Below are 24291 nucleotides of genomic sequence, written 5' to 3'. Positions count from 1 at the left end.
ACAAACTACACAGTCACACCAGGATGATTGCTCCCAAGGACGAAAAGACTGAGGTAGATATGGCTAAACTGTCACCCACCTTTCAGACAACTTTGCAAGGTAGTTCAACCTAATGCAAACATCTCTATTCAAGGTATTTCTCATTTTAGCACTATATCCCTGTTTATCATCATTCACCTTGAGCATTAGATTCTGTTCCTGCTACTCTGAGTGAACGTGGAGTACAGTTTGAAAGAACTCCAGATGACACAGTAAGCAGGCACATAATTCACAATAGCTAGTTATATAATGCTCCAAGCACTGGTATAGTTAGCAGTATTCAGATCGGCAAGTCTCTTCTTCCCCTGAGAAGAGTTGTTATAGTTACCGAGTTACCTTTTTTCTTCTGGCTTCTTCATCTTCCTAGTTCCATTACCCTTGTTTTATTGTAACTTTTTGCCTCTTCTTCTATGTTAAGGTTAATGTTACTACCCCTGGTTCCTTGTAAACCAATATGATATGATCTGTATCATGAATGTTGGTAAAAAAAGTACTAAATAAATAAATAAGAGTTGCCAATGACAGCCCGTCCATTCTGTTACCACAATCAGGTCACTATCCTCAGCCCACCAGTGGAAGAGTCTAGGTTACTCTGCTCTCTCGCAAATTATCGTGAGGCTTATTGGGGGGTTTAGGCCCCAGATGGGTCTTACAATACCCTGTGTCAAGCTGGTTCAGCACTCTGATCTCCTTCATCCACAAAGCATCATCAGGAGGTTTTAGCATTCTGGCCATCCTGGTGTCAACTTTCCAATGTTTTTCTGATGAATCACTCTCTTCCTTTTACCTCAATCAGTTTCAACTAGAGCAACATAGTGGGGTCGTCCACTGGTTACAATAAGTGCTCATCCTTATTGTCATATTTAAACAATAGATATTTCCAAGCACAAATCAAAAATACTCTTTCAGACAAAATTAAACTAACAGGTGTCCCACAGGGATCAGCCCTGTCTGCAACACTCTTTAATATTTACTTACTGCCAATCTGTCACCTACTAGCAGGACTGGGAATCACACATTACTTTTACGCAGACGATATTCAACTACTGTTAGCCATAGTAAACTCCATCGAAGAAACAATGCAACTAGCCAATATGTATCTCGAAATAATCAAACAGCTCCTAAACCAGATGGAACTGGTAATAAACGTCGACAAAACTGAATTCTTACACCTTGAATGGAAAAACATTCACCCAACACAAACTACAATCAAAAATAATCAAGACGTGGAATTAGCAATAAAAGTATGGAATCTAGGGGTGATAATGGACCCAGAGTTAAGCATGAAACAGCACATCTCACAGAAAATAAAAGAAGGATACGGTAAACTAATGATCCTGAGAAGACCAAAACCCCTGTTAACACTAAACAACTTTCGCACAATTCTTCAGGCAATGATATTCGCAAGCACAGACTATTGTAATTCACTCTTACTAGGGCTACCACAATCTACGATAAGGCCACTGCAAATACTACAAAACTCCGCTGCTAGAATTTTGACTGGCAAAAAAAGAAGTGACCACATAACTGGAACACTTGCAGAACTAAACTGGCTCCCAATTGAACAAAGAATACAATACAAGGCTCTATGTATAATTCATAAGCTAATACATGATGAAAAAGCTGACTGGCTTAACACAGCACTGCGCGTACATGTCCCGCACAGAAACCTGAGATCTGCTAATAAGGCTCTACTAACTGTCCCCTCTGTTAAATCAGCCCAGCTCACTCAAGTTAGGGAAAGAGCACTGTCACTGGCTGGTCCTGTGCTATGGAACACCATGCCTCTCGAATTAAGGCTCCAGAGAAATCTGAAAATCTTTCAATCTAACCTGAAAACCTGGCTCTTCAAACAAGCTTTCAATAAAGACAGAGAAAAACAATTGATTGATAAGGACGCACCGAACAAACAGTTGTTGTTTTAGTTTTTTTAAAACCTACAAGTGCACTTTAATGTTAAATTTGAACCACTTAAACAATTTCCTACCAAACAGATAAACTCAAACAAATAGCTTAGGGGCAGATTTTAAATACTTGCGCGAGCAAAAGTACGCTGGATTTTATAAGATACGCGCGTAGCCGTGCGTATCTTATAAAATCCGGGGTCGGCGCGCGCAAGGGGGTGCACATTTGTGCAACCTGCGCGCGCTGAGCCCAGCGCGCGCTGCCTGTTCCCTCCGAGGCCGCTCCGATTTTGGAATGGCCTCGGAGGGAACTTTCCTTCGCCCACCCCCCTGGCCCTATCTAACCCCCCCCCTTACCTTTGCGCGCATCAGCCGGCTGCCCCGCTCCGTGGTCCGGTCCTGGGGGCTGTTCCGGAGGCCGTGGCCACGCCCTTGGAACGCCCCCGAGCCGAAACCACGCCCACATCGCCGCCCCCGAAACGCTGTGCCCCGCCCCCCTTATCGCCGCGTCATCCCACCATGCCCCCTGACACGCCCCCGACACGAAGCCCCGGGACTTACACGCGTCCCGGGGCTCTGCGCGCGCTGGCGCACAGGGGTTTTCAAATCCGCCCCATAGTGTACTATATTATTACCATACTTTGATGGCACGTGCTTAATTTGTAATCTATACCACTCATATTTTTTTTATCGTGCCTATATGTAAACCGTTGTGATGGTTATCTAACTTAACGACGGTATAGAAGAGTTTTTAAATAAATAAATCCTTCTAGTGTCTCTCCAACCCAGCTATAGCTAGATCAAAAACCCAGTATACTCATACTGGGCAGTCACATTCTCAACTAAACTGGGCTGGAATGTACCTCACCTGCTTTAGGTCAACCATTCAAGTTTCACCCTAGGAGCTTGCACATTTTTTCCATCTAATATGATTTGCTATTGCCTTTTAAATACAATAGAATTCCTTTCCCATCCCTGAATTTCTTCCTTCTTTCTCACCCCAGGAGTTAAGGGATATCTACAATTACCAAACGCATTTAGAAAGAGAGCCACTTGATATCCATCTTAAAACCGCAAAAAATATCTTACAGTATGCGGAGTATGGTAAACGTCTACATGTAAATGTTTCTACTCTGCAAAAACCATTGACAGCGATCTGTCCCATGACTGCCCTGTTTACTTTCCAGGAGGACTACACTGCAGGAATAAAGTACTATGATGCTGAAGAATATGAGCTGGCCATTGAACATCTGGAAGAAGCTCTGAAGGGATATTACCAGGCAGATGTGGAGTGCAGAGCCATGTGCGAGGGGCCTCAGAGATTCACGGAGTATGAATATATGGACTACAATGCCAATCTCTATGAAGCAACAGCAGGTAAGTGACCTCTTGAGCAATCAATGGTGCCAGAAGTGGGGGTTGAGGGAAGTAAATTGAGGGACACCTGACTTGAATGTCCATGAGATTATTACAGTACCGTTGGTAGGCAGCCATTGAACAAGTTAAAGTTTGACTAGTAAGTTATTTATTTAAATAAATAATTAATTAAATACATAAATGTTTGCCTTTATCAACCCTTGAAGAGGCCTAAAACCATGAAGTGTAGATTTTAATGTAAGCTTATCTGTGCCCTTATGAGTTTGAGAATAAGCGTGCATTTCAGAATATTGTACCCAGGGAGACCTACGAATTATGGCGGAAGGAGATGTGTTGGATATCACCGACACAGTTCTCTTCTACCCACCAAAGGAATCGAAAAGATACAAACTCTGGGCCTGTAGGAACAAACAGATCGTAACACAAAGTAACTGACCCAAATGTCTACGATGTTAAAAAAAAAAAAAAAAAAAAGCCTTTAGAAATAGACACATCTCAATTTAATTTTCAAGCCATTGTCATACAACGTGAAAGGGTACACACGTACCTTGAGCGGCATAACAGGCTATTATTGAAAATGCAGTGTAGACGGGTACCTTGTATTATAAAATCGGTGGGGGGTCTGTGTGGTCTGGAAACTGCATGTGTAGAGTGCCAGTAAGGCCACCCTATTGACCATTTACCAATAAATAACTAAGTTAAGAGAAACCTGTCTCAATTAGAAAAGAGTTCAATACTAGCTCTATGTAAATGCCTACCTTTCCTCAAGGGGAAAAGTATAAAATAAAGAAAGTTAACCTCAAACCCTACAGTATTAAAAGGAATTTTATGCTACTTCACATATTGAGCTTCCTGCCATCGGATGCTCTTTGACATAACCCCAGAACCTTCCCCAGTTCAATATCCAGAAAGGACTTGGCTTGGTCCTAATTGTGATAGTGGCACAATAGGAAGTTACCTATGCAGTTAGTTTGTGAAAATTCACTAAAAACGTACATGGGCTCAAAAATATCTAACTATCTTGCACCTGATATACTGTAGCTGAAGATACACTACAGGCTGGAGCATGCATGTGTATATTTGACGTATACCTGCACGTTTTCCCTCCGCTCTTACCTCCCCACACCTCCAGAAATTCCTTTTTTTTTTTCCAGCAACTGAAAGCTGCACTTAGCTGATCAGAACAATTTTTAAACCCTTGATCTAGTCAACTAACTCCTTATAGTTGGCCTACTAGATTGTTCTGAATATTGCCTCATCAATATGTACATCTGGCTGAACCAGAAGAGACCCTGAATTATAAAATAGCAATTTCCATTTTTAAATGCCAAAATCATTCAATTGAATTTCCTCCTGCCATTCTGCGTGATGCATTTGTAGACCCTTGGAACAAGGCAAGGGTCTACAAATGCATCACGCATGGATCTAGGAGTCATGCTCGACAACCAGCTAAACTTAAAAAAATTTGTAAACACCACCACTAAGGATTGTTTCTACAAACTGCAAGTACTTAGAAAGCTGAAACCACTACTTCACTTCAACGACTTCCATATGGTACTACAATCCATCATCCTATCCAAAGTCGACTATTGCAACTCTCTCTTGCTTGGGCTCCCGGCCAGCACCATCAAACCTCTCCAGATGGTTCAGAACTCCGCAGCCAGAATTCTTACCAACACCAACAAAAAAGAACACATCACCCCCGTCCTTAAGAACCTCCACTGGCTGTCCATTAAATACAGGATCCTCTTTAAAGTTCTCACAACTATCCATAAAGCTACGCACAACATCTCCCCGCTCCACCTAAGCTCCCAACTGCGTCCTCATACATCAACCAGACCGATCAGGGGAGCATACAAAGGCACTCTCTATGCCCCCCCATCAAAATCTTCCTTTAGGAAACGCGCCTTATCTACAGCAGGCCCCACACAGTGGAACGCGCTCCCTCCAGACATCCGACAAGAACCTTGCCACTCGATTTTCAGAAAGAAACTCAAAACCTGGCTTTTCTGCCAAGCTTTTCCAGGAACATAAGCCCCTTGTTCGCAACCAGCTTGCTCATTCCTCTGCTCATTCCCACTCTCTAAACTAATTAAGGTCGTTCTAGGCACAATGTTCCCTACTAGTATTTCACTGCCACAGATTACTGACCGTTACTCACACAAGCTGTATTTTTCATTGTACAGATTACTTCACACAGTTAACTTTGTTTTTATGGACCAATCCATAACTTAGCTAGAATAGTTTCCCCTATCCAAGTTCATGTACCCCTTGTTCCTTGTACCGCCTCTGGGTGAATTCTTTTTCTCTGTTTCAATGTAAACCGGTGATTTGTATGTCATACATGAACACCGGTATATAAAAATTAAAAATAAATAAAGGCATTACCTGCAGGTTCCCACTATCGGCAGGTGGACCCAGACGAAGCAGAGACCCTGTGGGACCTTCATCTCTACCAGCCCTCATTCCCCATGGGTTCAGCCTTTGGATGCCAGGGCTGGCAGGTCTTAGGTAGTGTCTCTGTTTGTGGCAGAAGTGAAGGTCCGTGAAAGTTAGGGTTGTAGGCAGGCAACAGTCAGGCATGTCCAAGGTCCAGGCAGTGGACCAGCATATCAGAGATCAGGCAGTGGTCAGAGTTAGTCACGGTCAGGTGTATCCAAGACCAGGCCGAAATGAAACCAGGTATCTGTCCAAGAGGAGAGATGGAGAGGCAGGGCAAGCAGGCAAGGAGAATGAGTGGGTAACATGGAAGGAGATGAAGACAGAAGGTAACCAGGGACACCTGGACGAAGGCTGAAGACAAGGCGGGTACTGAAGACAAGATGCTGGAAGCAATGCATTCTTCTGGGGAGTGGGTGGAACTGTTACCGAGGCAGTGAGGGAAGGGCAGGAAAGGTCCTTTATAGGGCTTAACGTCTGTCATCATCAGTGGGTGCCACGGGGCTCTTCCCGCCGTGGGCCCTTTAAGAAGAGCAAATTCAGGTGTGCATGCGCCTAAGAGGGAGCGTGGCTGGACAGGCCTAGCGGCATCCTACCACGAGCAAAGCTGGCATCTGGCAGCAGGAAGGATCGGTAACGTCAGGCTGCGATGGGGACCCCGCCGGGCGGTCCTGCTGAGGAGGTAAGTGTGGCGGTTTGCAGGGGAAGCCCGCGAACTGCCAGATGTAACACTGCGTGACTCTAGATGCACCTGGGAAATTAGGAACACTCACTCCATAGTGAGTAAGTCTCTCTTTTTTTGTTTTCTTTTTAACCAAACCAAGAATCACTTCTTTATTGGATTTCAGAGAAACAAATGTAATCGTTAGTGTTGGTTTTGAAACAGGGACAGAGTTAGTTCATGAGTCAGAATTGGAATAAAAATTTCTGGATACCAAAGCTGGAACTTTCTTAGAGGTCACTCTGAGTATTTATCTCTATAGATCTGGTGCCAGTCATGGGAGCAGTTTACTTAGCCATGCAAATGGCTAACTAACAGAGTAAAAAAACCTTTTTGAAAATTGCCTGCTATGCTGTCTGTGGGTCGTGCACTGTGCCATTATGAACATAGTTTTACTTGCATTTAGCGGCGGCATTCCCGGGGGCCGGGTTAGAGAGGTGAATAAAACGATGCTCCTGGTTTGGCATTTTCAGAACTGAATGTGGGAAAATAAAATGCAGGTGGCAGATCTCTGTGGGTATTTTTTGCCTGGGCAATTTTCACAGAGGAAATGATGCATTTTATACTTTTTCCCTTTAAGAACTGATGCAAAGCCTGTGGGTGAATGTACCCGTGGACTTTGCACTGAAATGCACACTTTTACTAATTGCTCCCTAAATTAATATCCAAACTTTTATGCAAAAATATTGACCCCTGGAACATGGCAGGAGGGGGGGGGGGGTTGGATTAGGGAGCTCGGTGGGTCTTCTTTGCCCTCCAGCCTCAACCCCTCTGCTGAGTGAGATTTGAGACGTTGACCAACAATCAAGGTACGAGGTCTGTGTGCCCATGCTCTGCCGAGTGAGATTTGAGGCACAGCTTTCTGCTCCTAACTCTCCCTTTCAGAGCAGAGCAAGGAACATGTACTCTGCTCTCTAACCCCATCCCCTCTCCCCAACAACAGGAGGCAGTGAATGGATACACGCTCTGTGTTCCTGGGTATCGGTTCCTAGCCAGGGTTGGGGGGGGGGGGGAGGAGGAGGAAAAGGAGGTGGGATGGGGTAAGATGAGGTGGGGCGGGGGGGAATGCTTGGGGATTGGCATGAGGAGAGAGAGGGGCACCAGAATGAGGAGTGAGGAGGATAGAGCAAGAGAAAAGAGCGTGGGATGGAGAGTGGAAGGCACTAATGTGTGTGTGTTGAGAGGGTGCTGCCCCTCTCTCTCTCTCTCTCTCTCTCTCTCTCTCTCTCTCTCTCTCTCTCAACCTTCCTCCTGCCCTCCCCTACCCCAGCCCTCCCTCCCAATTAGAACTTTTCTCTCTCTCTCTCTTCTCACTACTTGTGCATTTCTTTTTCCTGTCACTCTGCTGGTATTTCTTCCTCTTTCCCCTCCTTCCTCCCACTGATGCTTTTTCCCTGCCATGACAGTTACAGAGGAGTCACCGGCAGGTATGAGCGCCCACTCCCTTGTGCCTTCTGCCAGCGGATGTAGGATGGGAAGTGGGGAGATGGGGGGGGGGGGGGGGGTAGGATCATGCTGTGACTGAACTCTGCAGCTGGTTGTAGGATGGGGGCTACCACGTCCCTAAGGGCAGCATTTTACTTTCTAGACAAAAAGCACTGCTCAAAGGCAGTTTTATTATTTTTATTTTTTTTCTGCTGAGTTACCTTCAAAAGACTCCCTAGAACCTTCACCTAGGCTTACAGAGGGTCATTCTTGCCACCTGCGGGACTGCGAGCTCATTTCTAAAGGGGAAAGGTCTCGCGCTGTATCCCTCTGCAAACGAGGGTCGGAACGCCCGACGCAGCTGCAGAATACACGCAAAGACTGAAAATGCAAATCTCTACACGGACTCTAACTCCCCCAATCTTTCCCTGTTCCTTGGGTTTTTTATTTAATGTGCTGTTTCATTTCACAGCGTGCATACCTTATCCCCTATACAGGGAGGGCAGGAATCACGCCACGTTTTTACACAGGTAAACGCACCTTTAACCTGCAAATACTTTGGATTATTGCTGCTATAACTCTTTAATTTTTGCTCTTATTCATCAAACGTTTATTTAAATTTCTATTACCTTTAATCAAAACAGCTGCAATTTCTTTTGTAGAGCCCAAGTGTTGATCCATGAAATTGACATTTTTTCTGAATGGGTTTAATCTCTTCCTTAAGCAAATGATTGTGCTTCGGCTGGGATGGAACAGCTCCCCTATGAGGAAAGGCTGAAGAGGTTAGGGCTGTTCAGCTTGGAGAAGAGGCGGCTGAGGGGGAATATGATAGAGGTCTTTAAGATCATGAGAGGTCTTGAACAAGTAGATGTGACTCTGTTATCTACAATTTCGAATAATGAAGGACTAGGGGGCACTCCATGAAGTTAGCAAGTAGCACATTTAAGACTAATCGAAGAAAATTCTTTTTCACTCAACGCACAATAAAGCTCTGGAGTTTGTTGCCAGAGGATGTGGTTAGTGCAGTTAGTGTAGCTGGGTTCAAAAAAGGTTTGGATAAGTTCTTGGAGGAGAAGTCCATTAACAGCTATTAATCAAGTTTACTTAGGGAATAGCCACTGCTATTAATTGCATCAGTAGCATGGGATCTTCTTAGTGTTTGGGTACTTGCCAGGTTCATGTGGCCTGGCTTGGCCTCTGTTGGAAACAGGATGCTGAGCTTGATGGACTTGATGGCAATTTCTTATGTTCTTTCTGTTAAATCGAATCTTTTCTCTTGCTTAAATTCCTGAATAGCTCTTAAAATATTAGATTCACCAGACAAAATAGTCAAAATTGCATCTTTAACGCCTGTGTCTGTATGAATTTTCTCCGTGGATATAAAATCAGACAAATGAGGGGAACGCTCAGTCGCCCTTACAACTCCTGAATAGGATGCACTTTCCAAATGGGATGGGGTGCAAGTACAGTCAGAAGGAGCACATTCCTTCTTAGCACCAGGCTGCTCCCCGCAGAGACCCTCGAGTTCTTGCAACAGCTCGTAGGATATCTGTGCATTGTAGACAGCGGTTTATTCGGTAGCTCATATTTCATAGACTGTTGTCTTGATTGGGCTCACAGTAGATGTGGAAACCGGAGAAATAATTATGGCAAGGGGTACCACATTCTTCAAATGCCTTTTACCACCATGTGGCATATATCATCTTTCTTCCTATGTGTTCCATATTTTCAGCCAAGAAACATCGCCCCCCCCCCCATGTTACTATTCCCCCAGCTGTTCTGATGCTGTTGGTCACAGCCCAGAAACTGCTGTAACTTGTGGGGGAATTAGATTGAAATTCCATAGCGACTTAGTAAATGATAGCAGAAAAAGACCACTTTGCTCATCTAGTCTGCCCAGTTATTCCCGTCCACCTACCAAGGACACATCCCTGCTGCCGGCCATAGTAGCTGGACCGCTCCTAGATTATCATGCCTTATCCAAGGGAGGTTTTGTTGCCTCCATCTTTGGTTCTCTACATCCTGGGCAAATGAAAATACCAAGTTCTCCGAGGACAAGCAGGATGGTAGTCCTCATACATGGGTGACATCATCAGATGGAGCCCTGATGCGGAAAACTTAGGTCAAAGTTTCTAGAACTTTGATAGGCACACTGAGCATGCCCAGCATGCCCTATGCCATGTGTCCAAGCAGGGTCCCTCTTCAGTCTCTTCTTTTCCGTGGAGCTGTAAGCCTTGCGATCTGATTAAGCTCATTTTGGCTGTTTCTGCCCTAATGGAAAACTCCTTTTCATTATGGTTTTTTACGGCTCTCTCTCGGTGTCTCCCCGTAGTATACTAGTCAGGGTTTTTGGTGTTTCTGGTAAGATTTCTTTTGCAGTTGATTCCCCTTACGACAGTGGTGCCCCGGTGTCCACCGACCATCGACAGTCGCCACATTCGTTTCATGTCTGCGGCCCCTTTTTCTTTCGTTCCATCATAGCCATGTCTGATTTTCGTTGATGCCCCCATTGCCCGAGGACCAAGAAAACAACAAGGAAGGCTATCCATAATCGCCTTGAGGGAAACAAAGTAGAATAGAAACCCGATGTCTGATCAGAATCTTTACTCTATAGAAACGTAATATTAAAATAAGCCCAACTCTGGCCGAGTTTTGCCCCTTGCATTGGGGCTGCCTCAGGGGCTAAAATACACAAACAAATAAATGTAACTCAATAACAATACAAAACTACAGTAATATTTGAAAACATAATAAAAACATGACGTATAAGACGACATATAAAATGGCAACATATATACTTGTGTGTGGATCACATTGAACATAGGGTGGTAGTCTAATATGTTACTAATGGGTGAAAGGAAAGAAAATTACTAGATAGCATAAAAAATATTTGATATTAATCTAACAAAAGAACAGAATTCTGTTTTTACCTACGTGCAGTCAAAAGCATATTGAACTCAAGGTGCAGTACAATGAGTACTCTGGTCTGTAAGAACATATGGATCTAAAATAATATAATTAAAATATGAGGTTCATAAATAATATATGCAGTGTGCAAATAAGCAATTTTAATTATATTAATTTCATAAACAGCTAAAAACATGGGGGTGTTAAAAATAGTTGATTAAAAAATGTACTAAAATAATTAAAAGTAACACTGTGGTGAAAAAATTTAGTGTTATACGTGATAACTGTGGAGCTAAACAAATCCATAGTATATGTACTAGAGAGAGAATGAACTATATAAAAAATATATGCTTGTGTGGACAAACAATTATGTTCTACCTATTTACCGCGGTGATATAACTGAAACCTATCAGTTTTGTTAAAAAGTTCCTCTAAGAAAGGCGTATTGGCACGAAAATAATAAAGATGTGCTTCGGATAAAATTTTGTGCACTAACCTGGCAGATTTAGCACGCACTATAGGGAGTTAGCGCACACTAACTCAAAAACGAATTTTTGCCAAAGTTTTGGAAAATATTCAATTGTTTTTCGGTTCTCCCGAACCATTCCAAATTAAGCAATTTCATTGACATTGCCTAATTCGGGAAAAACGCACGTCCCTAGAAAATAAACAAAAATACTTAAGATTACTCACATTGTCACAGTATAGGGTAGTGTAAACAGTCTCACTTCCATGGAATCAAAATATTTGAGTCACCTCTTTTAATTACTATAAAACATCGTAAAAGATATGTCAAGGGGTGTGGTTAAGGAATGCACTAATGTGACAGGAGAATGCATTAAATCGCTAAAAGGAACTATAAAATTAGCAATTAATAAATAAGCCCGATTAAAAAGCTTGACAAAAATGCAATTACCAAAAAGTAAAACCAAAAACTATTAACACTTAAAAATAAAACCGAAGACTATATTGGAAAGAAGCGGTAAGCAAATAAAAACTAATAAAGTGAAACCGCGGCAAAATGGTGCAATGGACGAGACCTAGAGACCTTAATAATGAACAATTTCTGTGTACTGCAAAGGGAAGGAACTTAATGTAACAAGACACCGGTATCAAAATAACATTACTGTGTGCCACAGAGTCAACATATACAAGAACCATTGCTTGCTCACTTATTTAAAAACGGGGGGTGGGGGGTGGGGAAGGAAACATTGAATGCGCTTTGAAATACTTACTGTCACTCACAAATAAAAGTGTGACTAAGGAATACACTATTATGACAGGAGAAGGCATTAAATGGCTAAGACGAAGGGATAAGATAAAAAGCCATTAAATGGCTAAGACGAAGGGATAAGATAAAAAAAAAAAAAATAAGGAAATAAAAATTAATAAATAAGCCCGATTAAAAAGCATGACTAAAAAAACAAACCAAAAGGTAAAAAATATTAAAACTTAAAAGCAAGCCTGAAGACTTATCTTAAAAAGAAGCTGTCAGCAAGTGAAAACACTAATAAAATGATCCCGCGGCAACATGGTGCTGTTGGGCCTGGAAGTGGACCCTTGGCCTTGTGCAGGATTGGTAGGCTCCCTGGTCGGACCCAGAGAGCGCCTGCCACCAGGAGGCGGAGCACAGGAGGAGACAGAGGCTAGCTGGAGCTTCACCACTAGCAACCCAGGGTTCGCTCGGGTTGAGCCCTTGGTTACGCGGGCCGCCTGGTCTTAGGTGGGCCTCGCAGGATCTCCTTGAGAGAAAGTTCAGAGGTGTGCCCACCACGATCAAGGGTGCACGGTCTATATTCAGGCCAGAAGTCCGGGGTGCCTGAGAAGGCCAGAACAGAGTCTCTGAATGTATGGCAAGGATCAAGGCCAGAGTCAAAGTAACATGGTCAAACAATGCAAGGGTCAGTGCCAGAGATCAGTCCGTGGATAGTCAGCCAAAGCAGGAAAATACCAGTAGTCAGTCCATGGGTAGTCAGCCAAAGCAGAGGTCAGGTTCCAGGAAGTAGTCGGACGTGGTCGCATTCAGGCAGAGGTCAGTTCCAGGCAGCGATTAGACGTCATAGAAACAGGCAGAAGGTCAGGGGCAGGCAGTGATCAACGTAGTCAAGAACAGGCCGAGGTCAGTACCGAGAAGACAGTTCGAATGGTACTACCTGGGGAGACGAGGAGACAGAAGAACACTGGAACAGGACTGGAACAAGGCTGGAACGAGACTGGAACACAGACTGGAAACGCAGAGGCAAACTGGAAATCATGATGTGATCGACCCGATTGAGAAGGCAAGGAAGTATGGCAGGAACTTCCTTTTATGCCGAGACTAATCAGGGCGCGCTGCGGAGCTGGGATCTACCCCTGGCCCTTTAAGGGGCCAGGCGGTCCACACGCGTGCCTAGGGGCGGGGCTGATGCCATGGAGGAAGAGGAAGGCCTCGTGACCGCCGTCGCGGGACACCGAACCCTGGCTGGATTCACTGCCACTGCTGGGGAGGCCGACCCGGGACCCGCGGAGGTCTTAGATAGGTGAGCAGGCCCAGGCACGGGCCGAGCGCGAACGGGACGCACAACAGGGGCTAAGTGAAGCAACGCTGAAGAATTAAAGATAAAATATTCTGTGTGCTACAAAGTTCCTCATTAGAGGCTTCTAGGAAAAGTAAAAAGTCATGGGATAGATGGCAATGTCTTTTGTGGATTATAAACTGGCTGAAAGGAAACAGAGAGTAGGATTAAATGGACAATTTTCTCAGTGGAAGGGAGTGGGCAGTGGAGTGCCTCAGGGATCTGTACTGGGACCCTTACTTTTCAATATATTTATAAATGATCTGGAATAAAAATACAGCGAGTGAGGTCATCAAATTTGCAGATGATACAAAATTATTCAGAGTAGTTAAATCACAAGCAGATTGTGATAAATTGTAGGAAGACCTTGTGAGACTGGAAAATTGGGCATCAAAATGGCAGATGAAATTTAATGTGGATAAGTGCAAGGTGATGCATATAGGGAAAAATAACACATGCTATAATTACACAATGTTAGGTCCCATATTAGGAGCTACCACCCAAGAAAGAGATCTAGGCGTCATAGTGGATAACACATTGAAATCATCGCTCAGTGTGCTGCGGCGGTCAAAAAAGCAAACAGAATGTTGGGAATTATTAGAAAGGAAATGGTGAATAAAACGGAAAATGTCATAATGCCTCTGTATCGCTCCATGATGAGACCGCACCTTGAATACTGTGTACAATTCTGGTCGCCGCATCTCAAAAAAGATATAGTTGTGATGGAGAAGGTACAGAGAAGGGCGACCAAAATGATAAAGGGGATGAAACAGCTCCCATATGAGGAAAGACTAAAGAGGTTAGGACTTTTCACCTTGGAGAAGAGACAGCAGAGGGGGGATATGATAGAGGTGTTTAAAATCATGAGAGGTCTAGAATGGGTAAATGTGAATCAGTTATTTACTCTTTCGGATAATAGAAGGACTAGGGGGCACTCCATGAAGTTAGCATGTGGCACATTTAAAACTAATCGGAGAAAGTTCTTTTTCACTCAACGCACAATTAAACTCTGGAATTTGTTGCCAGGGGACGTGGTTAGTGCAGTTAGTATAGCTGTGTTTAAAAAAGGATTGGATAAGTTCTTGGAGGAGAAGTCCATTACCTGCTATTAATTAAGTTGACTTAGAAAATAGCCACTGCTATTACTAGCAACAGTAACATGGATTAGACTTAGTTTTTGGGTACTTGCCAGGTTCTTATGGCCTGGTTTGGCCACTGTTGGAAACCGGATGCTGGGCTTGATGGACCCTTGGTCTGACCCAGTATGGCATGTTCTTATGATTGGGCAGTTTTCTTCTTACTTTGGATCTTTCCACATCTAACTGTCCCCTTGCCTCTCTTATAGGGTCATTTATCAAACTGCGAGGTGCCGTTATTGCGTGCGTTAAGGAGTTATCGCATGAGATAATGGGCACATCGTGGTCGTAAAATGTAAACTAGTGGAAGGAGAAGGGTTTGGGCGGGGTTAGGAAAATGTTTTTTCCGGTACTGCTGTTTTACACTGTTTTACACATTATCACTGGCAGTAGTGCCAGAAATAACACCACCTTTTACGGTGGCGCCATGGGGGCGGTGGGCGAAAGCACACCAACGCAATGCGGCCGGGTGCACACACAATCACCCCCTCCGCCTCTTTTTTTCATCGCGGCTCATCCATGATGAATTCCGCTGTTAGTTTTCCTGATATTCCTGCCTGGCCTCCTCAACCTTTTTTGCTCATTTCTGCTACCTCCTCAAAGATCCATATTGATCTCTGTCGTCTTTTCCATTTGTTAACCAGCTCTGCACACTGATTTGTTGCCTTCTCCATGCTCTGTTTGATTGCTGACCAAAGTTTCTCTGTAATCCTCAGCCGTTAGATTCCAAATGGGGCATCCTCAAAACTGTCTCTCATCCTCTTGAGTGAGCCCTTGAACCTAATCTTATTTTATTTATTTAAAAGCTTTATAACTTGCAGCATCCAAAGTTCTGCACGGGGGAACAATAATACATTCACAAATAAACACACAAAATTAGATCAACATAACATAAACATGATAAAAACAACAAAAAAAAGACAAAAGCCAGTACATTGAGTGCCAAAATGAACAATATTCTGTGTTAACATGCATAACTTCTGACATAATTTCTTACTGCTTGACAGTCCCCGACATACTCTCATAGTGTATGGTTCATTGCAGATCAGAGTTTAATTGAACTACATAGCATGATGATCATTAGGACTTCAATTTTTCCTTACCCTGAGGTTAGTGACAGTTCCAGATCCAACATGGGCTCTTCCACTGATTTCCTGAGGAACACTCTTTGCAGGACTTCCCCGTGCCTAGCTGATATCTCAGCAGGTGGGCTCCAGTCAACATTCATAGCTTGAAGTCGCCTTCCCATTTGGTCTCCATTCTGGTGATGCCTCTCGTCGTGCCTGACTCCACCTCCTTTCCCTGTGCTGCAGGTTCCATGCAGACAGAATTTCTCATAGGATTTTCCAAGGCGGCCAACAGTAATTCAGCTTCTCCCTTTACTTCAGGAGCGACTATCGTGTCCCTAATATTAAGAATCCCCTTTCGTCTGCTTTTTCTCTACTTTTGTCTCTTCTGATGGTTGCATTCCAATCCTGAATTCCATTATACCAAGTCCCAGCGACTGCATCTATAGCCACGTCTGCCGGCCCCTTGGTGGCCTCCTGGTCTGTGATTTTTCTTAACAAGACTTCAAGCATTCGCACATAAGACTCTCCAAGGCAATGTTTCCCCTTCCTCTCTTTATCCTCTCTTTATTTTAGTTTAATTTTTCCATTAACTACTTTAATTGATTCCAAATGAAACAGACACAGCCAAGGTTAGAATCCAAGAGGTGCGTGCATTATGCACGTAACTCTGTTTCCTATTTTCCAAGCATGCAGATTTCTCTGATCCTTTATTCAAAGGCCTTGGCTTACCATATTCAGCACTGAATAATAAGGCAAAGCAAATTCCTGCAAAGGAAATCAGGTAGGTGCCTCAGGGATCTGTATTGGGACCCTTACTGTTCAATATATTTATAAATGATCTGGAAAGAAATACGACAAGTGAGATAATCAAATCTGCAGATGACACAAAATTGTTCAGAGTAGTTAAATCACAAGCAGATTGTGATGAATTGCAGGAGGACCTTGTGAGACTGGAGAATTGGGCATCCAAATGGCAGATGAAATTTGATGTGGATAAGTGCAGGGTGATGCATATAGGGAGAAATAACCCATGCTGTAATTACACAATGTTGGGTTCCATATTAGGTGCTACAACCCAAGAAAGAGATCTAGGTGTCATAGTGGATAACACATTGAAATCATCGGTGCAGTGTGCTGCGGCAGTCAGAAAAGCGAGCAGAATGTTGGGAATTATTGGAAAGAGAATGGTGAATAGAACGGAAAATGTCATAATGCCTCTGTATCGCTCCGTGGTGAGACCGCACCTTGAATACTGTGTACAATTCTGGTCGCCGCATCTCAAAAAAGATATAGTTGTGATGGAGAAGGTACAGAGAAGGGCGACCAAAATGATAAAGGGGATGGAACAGCTCCCCTATGAGGAAAGACTAAAGAGGTTAGGACTTTTCAGCTTGGAGAAGAGACGACTGAGGGGGGATATGATAGAGGTGTTTAAAATCATGACAGGTCTAGAACGGGTAGATGTGAATTGGTTATTTACTCTTTCGGATAGTAGAAAGACTAGAGGGCACTCCATGAAGTTAGCATGGGGCACATTTACAACTAATCGGAGAAAGTTCTTTTTTACTCAACGCACAATTAAACTCTGGAATTTGTTGCCAGAGAATGTGGTTAGTGCAGTTAGTATAGCTGTGTTTAAAAAAGGATTTGATAAGTTCTTGGAGGAGAAGTCCATTACCTGCTATTAAGTTCACTTAGAGAATAGCCACTGCCATTAGCAATGGTTACATGGAATAGACTTAGTTTTTGGGTACTTGCCAGGTTCTTATGGCCTGGATTGGCAACTGTTGGAAACAGGATGCTGGGCTTGATGGACCCTTGGTCTGACCCAGTATGGCATTTTCTTAGGTACATTTGTAGAATAAATCATTCCTGTCCTGCAGCAGTTGCATGTGTTTTGCTACCAATTATTTCCTTTTCTGCTTTTTTGCTCTCCTTCACCTGGATACTGCTGGATTCCACTTTTACAAGAGCAACCACTGGTAAAATCCAATGGTGTCTTTATAGGACCCTGCAGGAACATGCCCTCCCAAAATCCCATTAGACTAGTCCTTTGGGGACCTCGCCATTGAGAGCACGAGGAGGAGAATACTAATCTTTTATGACCCAATGATCATACGAAATTTGATTTGCTACCAAAATCGTAATCCTTATCCTTTTGTAAAAGTGTCACAGACATATAATTTGTCATAGGTTGGTGATGCCTTTTCACGAGCAAACAAAAGATTTACTCAAAGATATAGTAATGGTCGTGAGCTTTACGGACCAGGCATTTCCCTTCATGAGATCTGCATACCGGGAAGGAGGACTGATGTGGTCCTACAGTCCCATGTGCTCCTCTAAAACAAGGTTCCCCAAAACCAGTCAAGGGCCGCAAACCTGTCTGGTTTTCAGAATCTCCATGATGAATATGCATGAAATATATTTGTATACCATGGAGGCAAGGCAGGCATATTTTTGTGGAAATCCTGAAAACCAGACGGGTTGGTGGCCCTCGAGGACTGGATTTGGGGACTCCCAGTTTCCCCAGGACTGCTAGAACTTTGTGGAATGACGAGATGCTGCATCTTTCATGTCCGCTAGGCAGTTCTGTTGCTTCAGAGTTAATGGCCCAAGGAAAAATTACATTTTGTAATTTTTTTTTTCATTCCTGTTGTGCATGTGATTTAATATATTCATGTTGTGCAAGCATAAAATCCCCTTGGCATCTCCACTAGATGGCCTTGGATGTAGAGCTAGGGTCTAGGCGTTAGGCAAGGAGCGTACCATTTCCTACCGCACCCCCGGTAAGGCTGCTGGAATGCTGAGCCCCCCTGTCTGCGGAAAAGCAGGCAGGAAGGGAGTTTGGTGTGGCGTTTTCTGGTTAGATTCAGAAGGTAAAGGAGTGATTTTTGGGTTGCTTTCCCTATTCTTGGTGGTCTGGGCCTCATGACGCTAGCACCCAGAGAAGGAAGGGGGCAGCTTATACCTTTCTGTATCCTGGTGGGAGAGTTTACCTCTAAGACTTTGAAGATGCTTTAAGGAGTTTGGGGATTTTTTTTCTTCTTGAGTTTTGAAGTCCTTGGTCCTGGCTCACAGGAGGGAAGGATTCCCCGTGCCTTGGGTAGGAGAGGGGAAAGGATCCCATCTCACAATCAGTAGATGGACAGTGGTGACTCTGAGCAAGTAGTTTGGTGGGAAGATTGTGTCCATTTTTGTTTGAGTGGGGGTGCGGGGTTTCACCCTTTTTTGCCCAAGAGAGCAGAGAGGAGAACTGTGAGGGCACAGCGCTTTCATCCTGAGTCTTCACCCCAGGAAAGAGAAACATAATTTGGAGCGGGAGAAGCTGAAGTATATTTGCACCCACAGGTATTGTGGGGAACAGGGATCCCAAAGAGATAGGCCCCCCCCCTCCCCCAAAAAGCTTACCATTGCATGCCCTGGAGGGTGAGGCCAAGTCAAAACCCCAATACCGAGGAACACATTCACCAGAAAGAGACACGGAGAATAACTTTGGGACATGGATGTAACCAGATTCAAGGGTGAATGGTGCCAGGTAATTACCTTGGAACGTCTGCGGTAAACTTGAATTTACGAACACCCATCCAGAATGTCCCATCTGTTGTCTGGCACCTACCCCCCCCCCCCCCCCCCCCCCCACCCCCACCCGTGCACAGCGAGTCAACACCCACAGCAAGAATCCCCCTAACCTTCTGGGCCCTGGCTGGCTGTCCTTCCCCGTCCTCCCCATTCAGAGAATTCACGCCCTGGGGCTGTTGGACTTTGCTAGGACCCCCAGCCAGGCGACTGAGTGCACTTCTCGGACTGCCCACCACCTGCATTTGTTGACTGCACTGTTCTCGAGAGGCAAGTACTCTTTGAGTTAAAGCAATAATCAATAAAACACGTTTGAACGCTGTTTGAGAACCAGAGCGGAGTGGCCAAAGTTTCTCTGAGGTCCCGAGTTTGGAAGAATTTTGCCATTTGGCAGTGAACGGGAGAATCCCGGAGAGCCTTGAGGCAGGGAAGGCTTAGAAAGCACGCAACGAAAATTAACATTAAGTAATCTTATTAAAATAGAAAAACAGCAGCTTGCCCCCTTAGGAACTGTTTTACAGTGTCTGTCACTAGAGCTTAAAATTGGATGCCAAGTCCATGCGTTAGTAATTAAGATACTTATTTCTTCAACCTAGAGTGCACTTAATTGGCAGAGATCATAGACATATCTGTAAATTAGGAATTACTGGCTACAAATGGTGACTGACCTCATGCTGGCCCTGTGGGCTTTTAGCTAATGCATAATTCTGCGTTGAATGCTTTGCAAACTGTTTCCACTTAAAAGCAGATTTTTTTTAAAGACTCATCTTTTGGCACAAGGAAGGCGCTTTCAATTAAATAACCCAAATGCATTCAAAATAGTACTTTAAAAGGAGGAATTCTTTCCCGCTTGCTTTACTTTCAGATCCTGGACCCAATAGTCGGGTTACTAGAGATATTTCCAGTTGGCAGCTGGGGGCTGAAAGGCAGAGGTCGTAGCCAGGTTTGTGGCAGAGTTGGCGCGTACAGCAGCCTTCCAGCGGCAAACCCAGATGGAATGCGTTTCCAACAAGAAGTGGGCAAAAAAAAGTAGCAAACAATGACCCAAAAACACATCTCCAGATCCGGGGGTTTTCCTGTAGACTGCTTTTATGGGATCCTGATAGATCACAACCATCCAATCTACTGAACTCGGGGGGGGGGGGGGGGGATGAGGGGGGGATTGCAGAGTCCTCAGCTGTTTCAGGGGCGGCTGCTGCTGCTGATTCTCTGGTTTCATCAGATCACAATCCATGCAACCCTGATGGGCCCCAGGCCATGTGTAGGTGAGGATTTAACTCATGATCCAATGTGGCAATTTTCCACTCTATCTCTAACATGCTTTCTATACTTGCTATTCCTTCTTCGGGATGGAGGTAGTCTTTTTTTGTGTATTATAAAACCACTACTGTTGGGTACTTTCTCCTTCCTCCAGGGTTCTCCGCATCATCAACACCCACCCTCTCCCCTACCAAGATCTTTTGCTAAGCTCAGATGACCACATGCATGAATTAGGAACACGGTCTACAAAATCATGAAAGGACTTAAAGTTAATGTAAATTGGTTATTTACATAATAGAAGGACCAGGGGGGGCACTCCATGAAGTTAGCAAATAGCTGATTTAAAACAAATCGAAGAAAATGCTTTTTCACTTAGCGCATAGTTAAGGTCTGGAATTCATTGCCAGAGGATGTGGTTACAACAGTTAGTGTAACTGGGTTTAAAAAAGTTTTGGATTCCTAGAGGAAAAATCCATAAACTGCTATTAATTAATAAGCAATAGTAGCTTGAGATCTATTTAATGTTTGGGTACTTGTCACTTGGATTGGCCACTGCTGGAAACAGGATGCTGGGCTTGATGGACCCTTGGTCTGACCCAGTATGACAGTTCTTATGTTCCCGTGCCTTCTGGACTATCTGTGGTTGCACAGAGCAGCAGTTGCAACCCTCAAGGGGATACAGCAGGGGGTTGGATTCCATGTGGGAATTTGATCTACTTTGGGTAGATGCCCATAAAATTGCTGCTGGGCAGACTGGATGGGTCTTTTTTTTTTGTCTTTATCTGCCGTCATTTACTCTGTTACTCTAACTTCACTACTCTGATTTCTTAAAAGAAGATTTGTTTCTTCTTATAGCTATCGTTGCTTCTACCCATTCATCTGTTTAGGTGTATTTCATCAGCGTATGGCTCCTATTGTTTCTCTCGGTCCGTCCAGGGGGACACATCAGAGGCCCTCTCCTTGGACGGATTTGGCTGAAATTGGGTGGGAGAGTCTCTTGCCGAGTCGCCCACCCTCTTGGCATATTTTAGCTAAATCTGTACAGAGTGGGAGGGCCTCTGAAGTGGGGACATCCGTGATCTGGAAGGAGCAGGCGGGAACCTGAGTCTAAAAGCCAGAAGGTCCACATGCAATAAGCTGGCGAGCGGGTAAGTTAATCTGGATAGCTTTATCCCAGATATCCAGCGGACCTTGGATGAGTTTGACGCTGAATATCCATGCACAGTTATGTAAATAACTCTAGGCACACATTCAGTGGGAGGGCGCTCGGCATATTGCCTCTTGCTCCATGCCCCTCTTAATCTGGGCAACCTCGCCCGCACAGAACTGTGTGCAGAGGAAAGTTATTTGGTGAAAAGGTGGGTATATTCTTAAAGGGCTAGAGTTATGCAGATAAAAGCCAGCTTTAGCTGCATGAATCTTTAGAATATGGACCTCTTGAGCGCTCGGAAATATTCCTGCATCACGTCATGCTAAAGGCATATGCTTCTCCAACTTGTTGTGCGCTATTTTTTTTTTTTTTATAGCACTAGGAAATATTAGCACCTATCATGCTTTTTATCTGTTTATTTCTAGATGATTTAATTGGTACACAGAGGCACAGTCAGAGTGCGGTTGCTTATACTTCTCAAGTATGTTGATGAAAAAAGTTCAGACTGAAATCAGATGTTACTGCCAGTTTGGCTAAGATCAAACATATGGTCTGTGCTGTGAGCTGAGGACAAGCCCTCCTTGGTCCTATGGCCAACACTGAGAAACTGTGTAACCGGGGAGGTGGGGGGTTAGCACCCTCTCACCCGACCCCCAGTGGGCGACAAACTCCTTGAACGCTAACCAAGCGATATAGCAATATAACAGAGTAATTCAGTAGATGGTGGTGGTAAACGCTCAATTGGCCCATCCAGTCTGCATAGTTCTTCCACAACACAAGGCTATGTCCCAGCAATCTTGACCACTGGTAGGATATTGGGTCCTTATCTAAGTCCGTTTCTGTTTGCTTCCTTACTGATTCAGTACCAGTCTAGTTAAATGAGCATTAAGATTTTGTGAATCCAACATCCATCCCCCCCCCCCCCCCCCCCCCCCCCCCCCCCACTCCATGGACACTCGGCATCCTCTTGCTTTAAAAACAAAAAATCTACAATTTTCAAATAATACCAATGAGTAATACCACATTTTATAGCAAGAAAAGCAAACTATTTTAATTGTTTTTTTTGTATTTGCACTAAGTATCGTTTGACAACACTTGATTTATCCGTTACATATTTAGTGTAGCCTTGTATTAGTCATGCAGAATCGCTTAGATGGTAGTTTCTTTGTAATGTGTAAGCCCAAAAGCAATGCGTCGGTGATTTAACCCAAGCCGATGGCAGCTTACTGTGGTAAATTTGTGTACAGAAAGGCGTTCAGCGATCACGGATGAGTGGCGGCTCCTCACTCCTCTGTAATGCCCTTTCACCTTGCCTCTATCCTGGCAGGTTATTCACCGGTTGTGTGAACATCCCCAACTTTTTGGTACTCGCCCAAGCTCCTGAAACCTGGCTTAAATGTTTTCTCATTTCCGTTAGGCCCTTCCTCCCAGGTTCTCATCCATAACTCTAGTAAATGATCTAAAACGTAAACCACTCCATGGCCTGCCAGCGTTCTCAGGCCTTCCAGCGTCTGTTATGTTGACCAGGACGCAGCTTGTGATGGGCACCTTGGTGCTTACCGGGGTACCATCAAGGCCCCCACCTCCCCCCCTGATAGCAGATGGCCATAAGCAGAGGCTGCTCCGGTTGCATTTCCCACGAGAAGGTTCATGGTGGACATCTGCCTTGCCATCACAAGATTTCCTATGTGGTTCTTTCCTGCCATAGGTTCTCTGGCATCCTAAAGATCAGCCATTGGGGGGGAGGCTTTTATAAAGTGTATTCTCCCCACCCTTGTAATGCTACAAGTAGAGCACCAGAGCTGGAGGAATGAGAAAGAGCTGAAAGAATAGGGGCTTGAGTTCCCAGCGCACATCTGTTTAAAAATCTGTATTTTAAAATACTCCTGCTCCGTGTTGCTGAGCTCCCTGTGATTCGATGACATGTCGACATGTGATGAATACATTTAAAGAAACTTCATCCTTCCCCCTGCAACCTCCGGACATCACTAACATTTGTAGTTTATGCCAGGATGGGGGGTGGGAGCGGGGGTGGTGTAATTTCAAGGAAGGGGGGAAACCTTGGGTTTAGGGAGCTCCGCAGTACCTAGATTTAACCCTTTCCAGGAAACCCTTTTAATCAGCCAAGGCCGGAACAGCAAGCTTTCTTCTCACAGAGAGAGAGAATGGAGGGGGCGGGAAAGTCAGGCCCTAAGAGAGCAGAGGTACGTTATCCAGGATGTCTTGTGGAAACGCCTTCAGCTGAGTAAGCAGCGTGCGAAGATACAACATGCACCTCTGTTTTGGAAGCTTGAGTCAAACAAGATCAGCCTTAAAAAAAAAAAAAAAAAAAAGTCATCATTTTGTGGTTGGTGGAATGGATCTGTTCTGTGGAAGAAACTCTGATTCCGTTCCCGGACCTGGATCCTGCCCCCCCAGGCCTAGGGATGTCACGGAGGCAGCATTCACAGCCAGTGAACTTCCTCAAGCAAAATGTTCTCAACCAAAGGAGCATGCGTGAGGCTGGATGGGAGGAGGAGGAATAAACTCCCAGGTGACTGCAACTGAAGGTTCACAGTGCTGCTGCCCGGTTGGGGCAGGTTTGAATTTGAACTAGAAGCCCCCCGAAAAGCACAGGAGGTAGCTGACTGAGCAATCCCTCCCTCCACCACCACTACCACCGTGTTTGTGAATGTTGTCTTCGGCGTAACTGCTATTCTTTGCAATTTGTGACTTTAGCTCTTTTTTTTTTT

General features: G+C 44.4%; 1 protein-coding gene across 1 annotated transcript in view; it reads left to right on the top strand.

The window, feature by feature from the left end:
* The window catches only part of P3H2 (prolyl 3-hydroxylase 2), a 191913-nt gene that overhangs the window by 140922 nt on the left and 26700 nt on the right, over positions 1 to 24291 (top strand). The window contains 1 exon segment of the mRNA XM_029615954.1: positions 3131 to 3320. Coding sequence (XP_029471814.1) covers positions 3131 to 3320 — 190 coding nt within the window.

The sequence above is a fragment of the Rhinatrema bivittatum genome, chromosome 9 (assembly GCF_901001135.1).
Source record: "Rhinatrema bivittatum chromosome 9, aRhiBiv1.1, whole genome shotgun sequence".
NCBI classification, from domain to species: domain Eukaryota; kingdom Metazoa; phylum Chordata; class Amphibia; order Gymnophiona; family Rhinatrematidae; genus Rhinatrema; species Rhinatrema bivittatum.
This window is presented reverse-complemented; position numbering and strand designations above follow the sequence as displayed.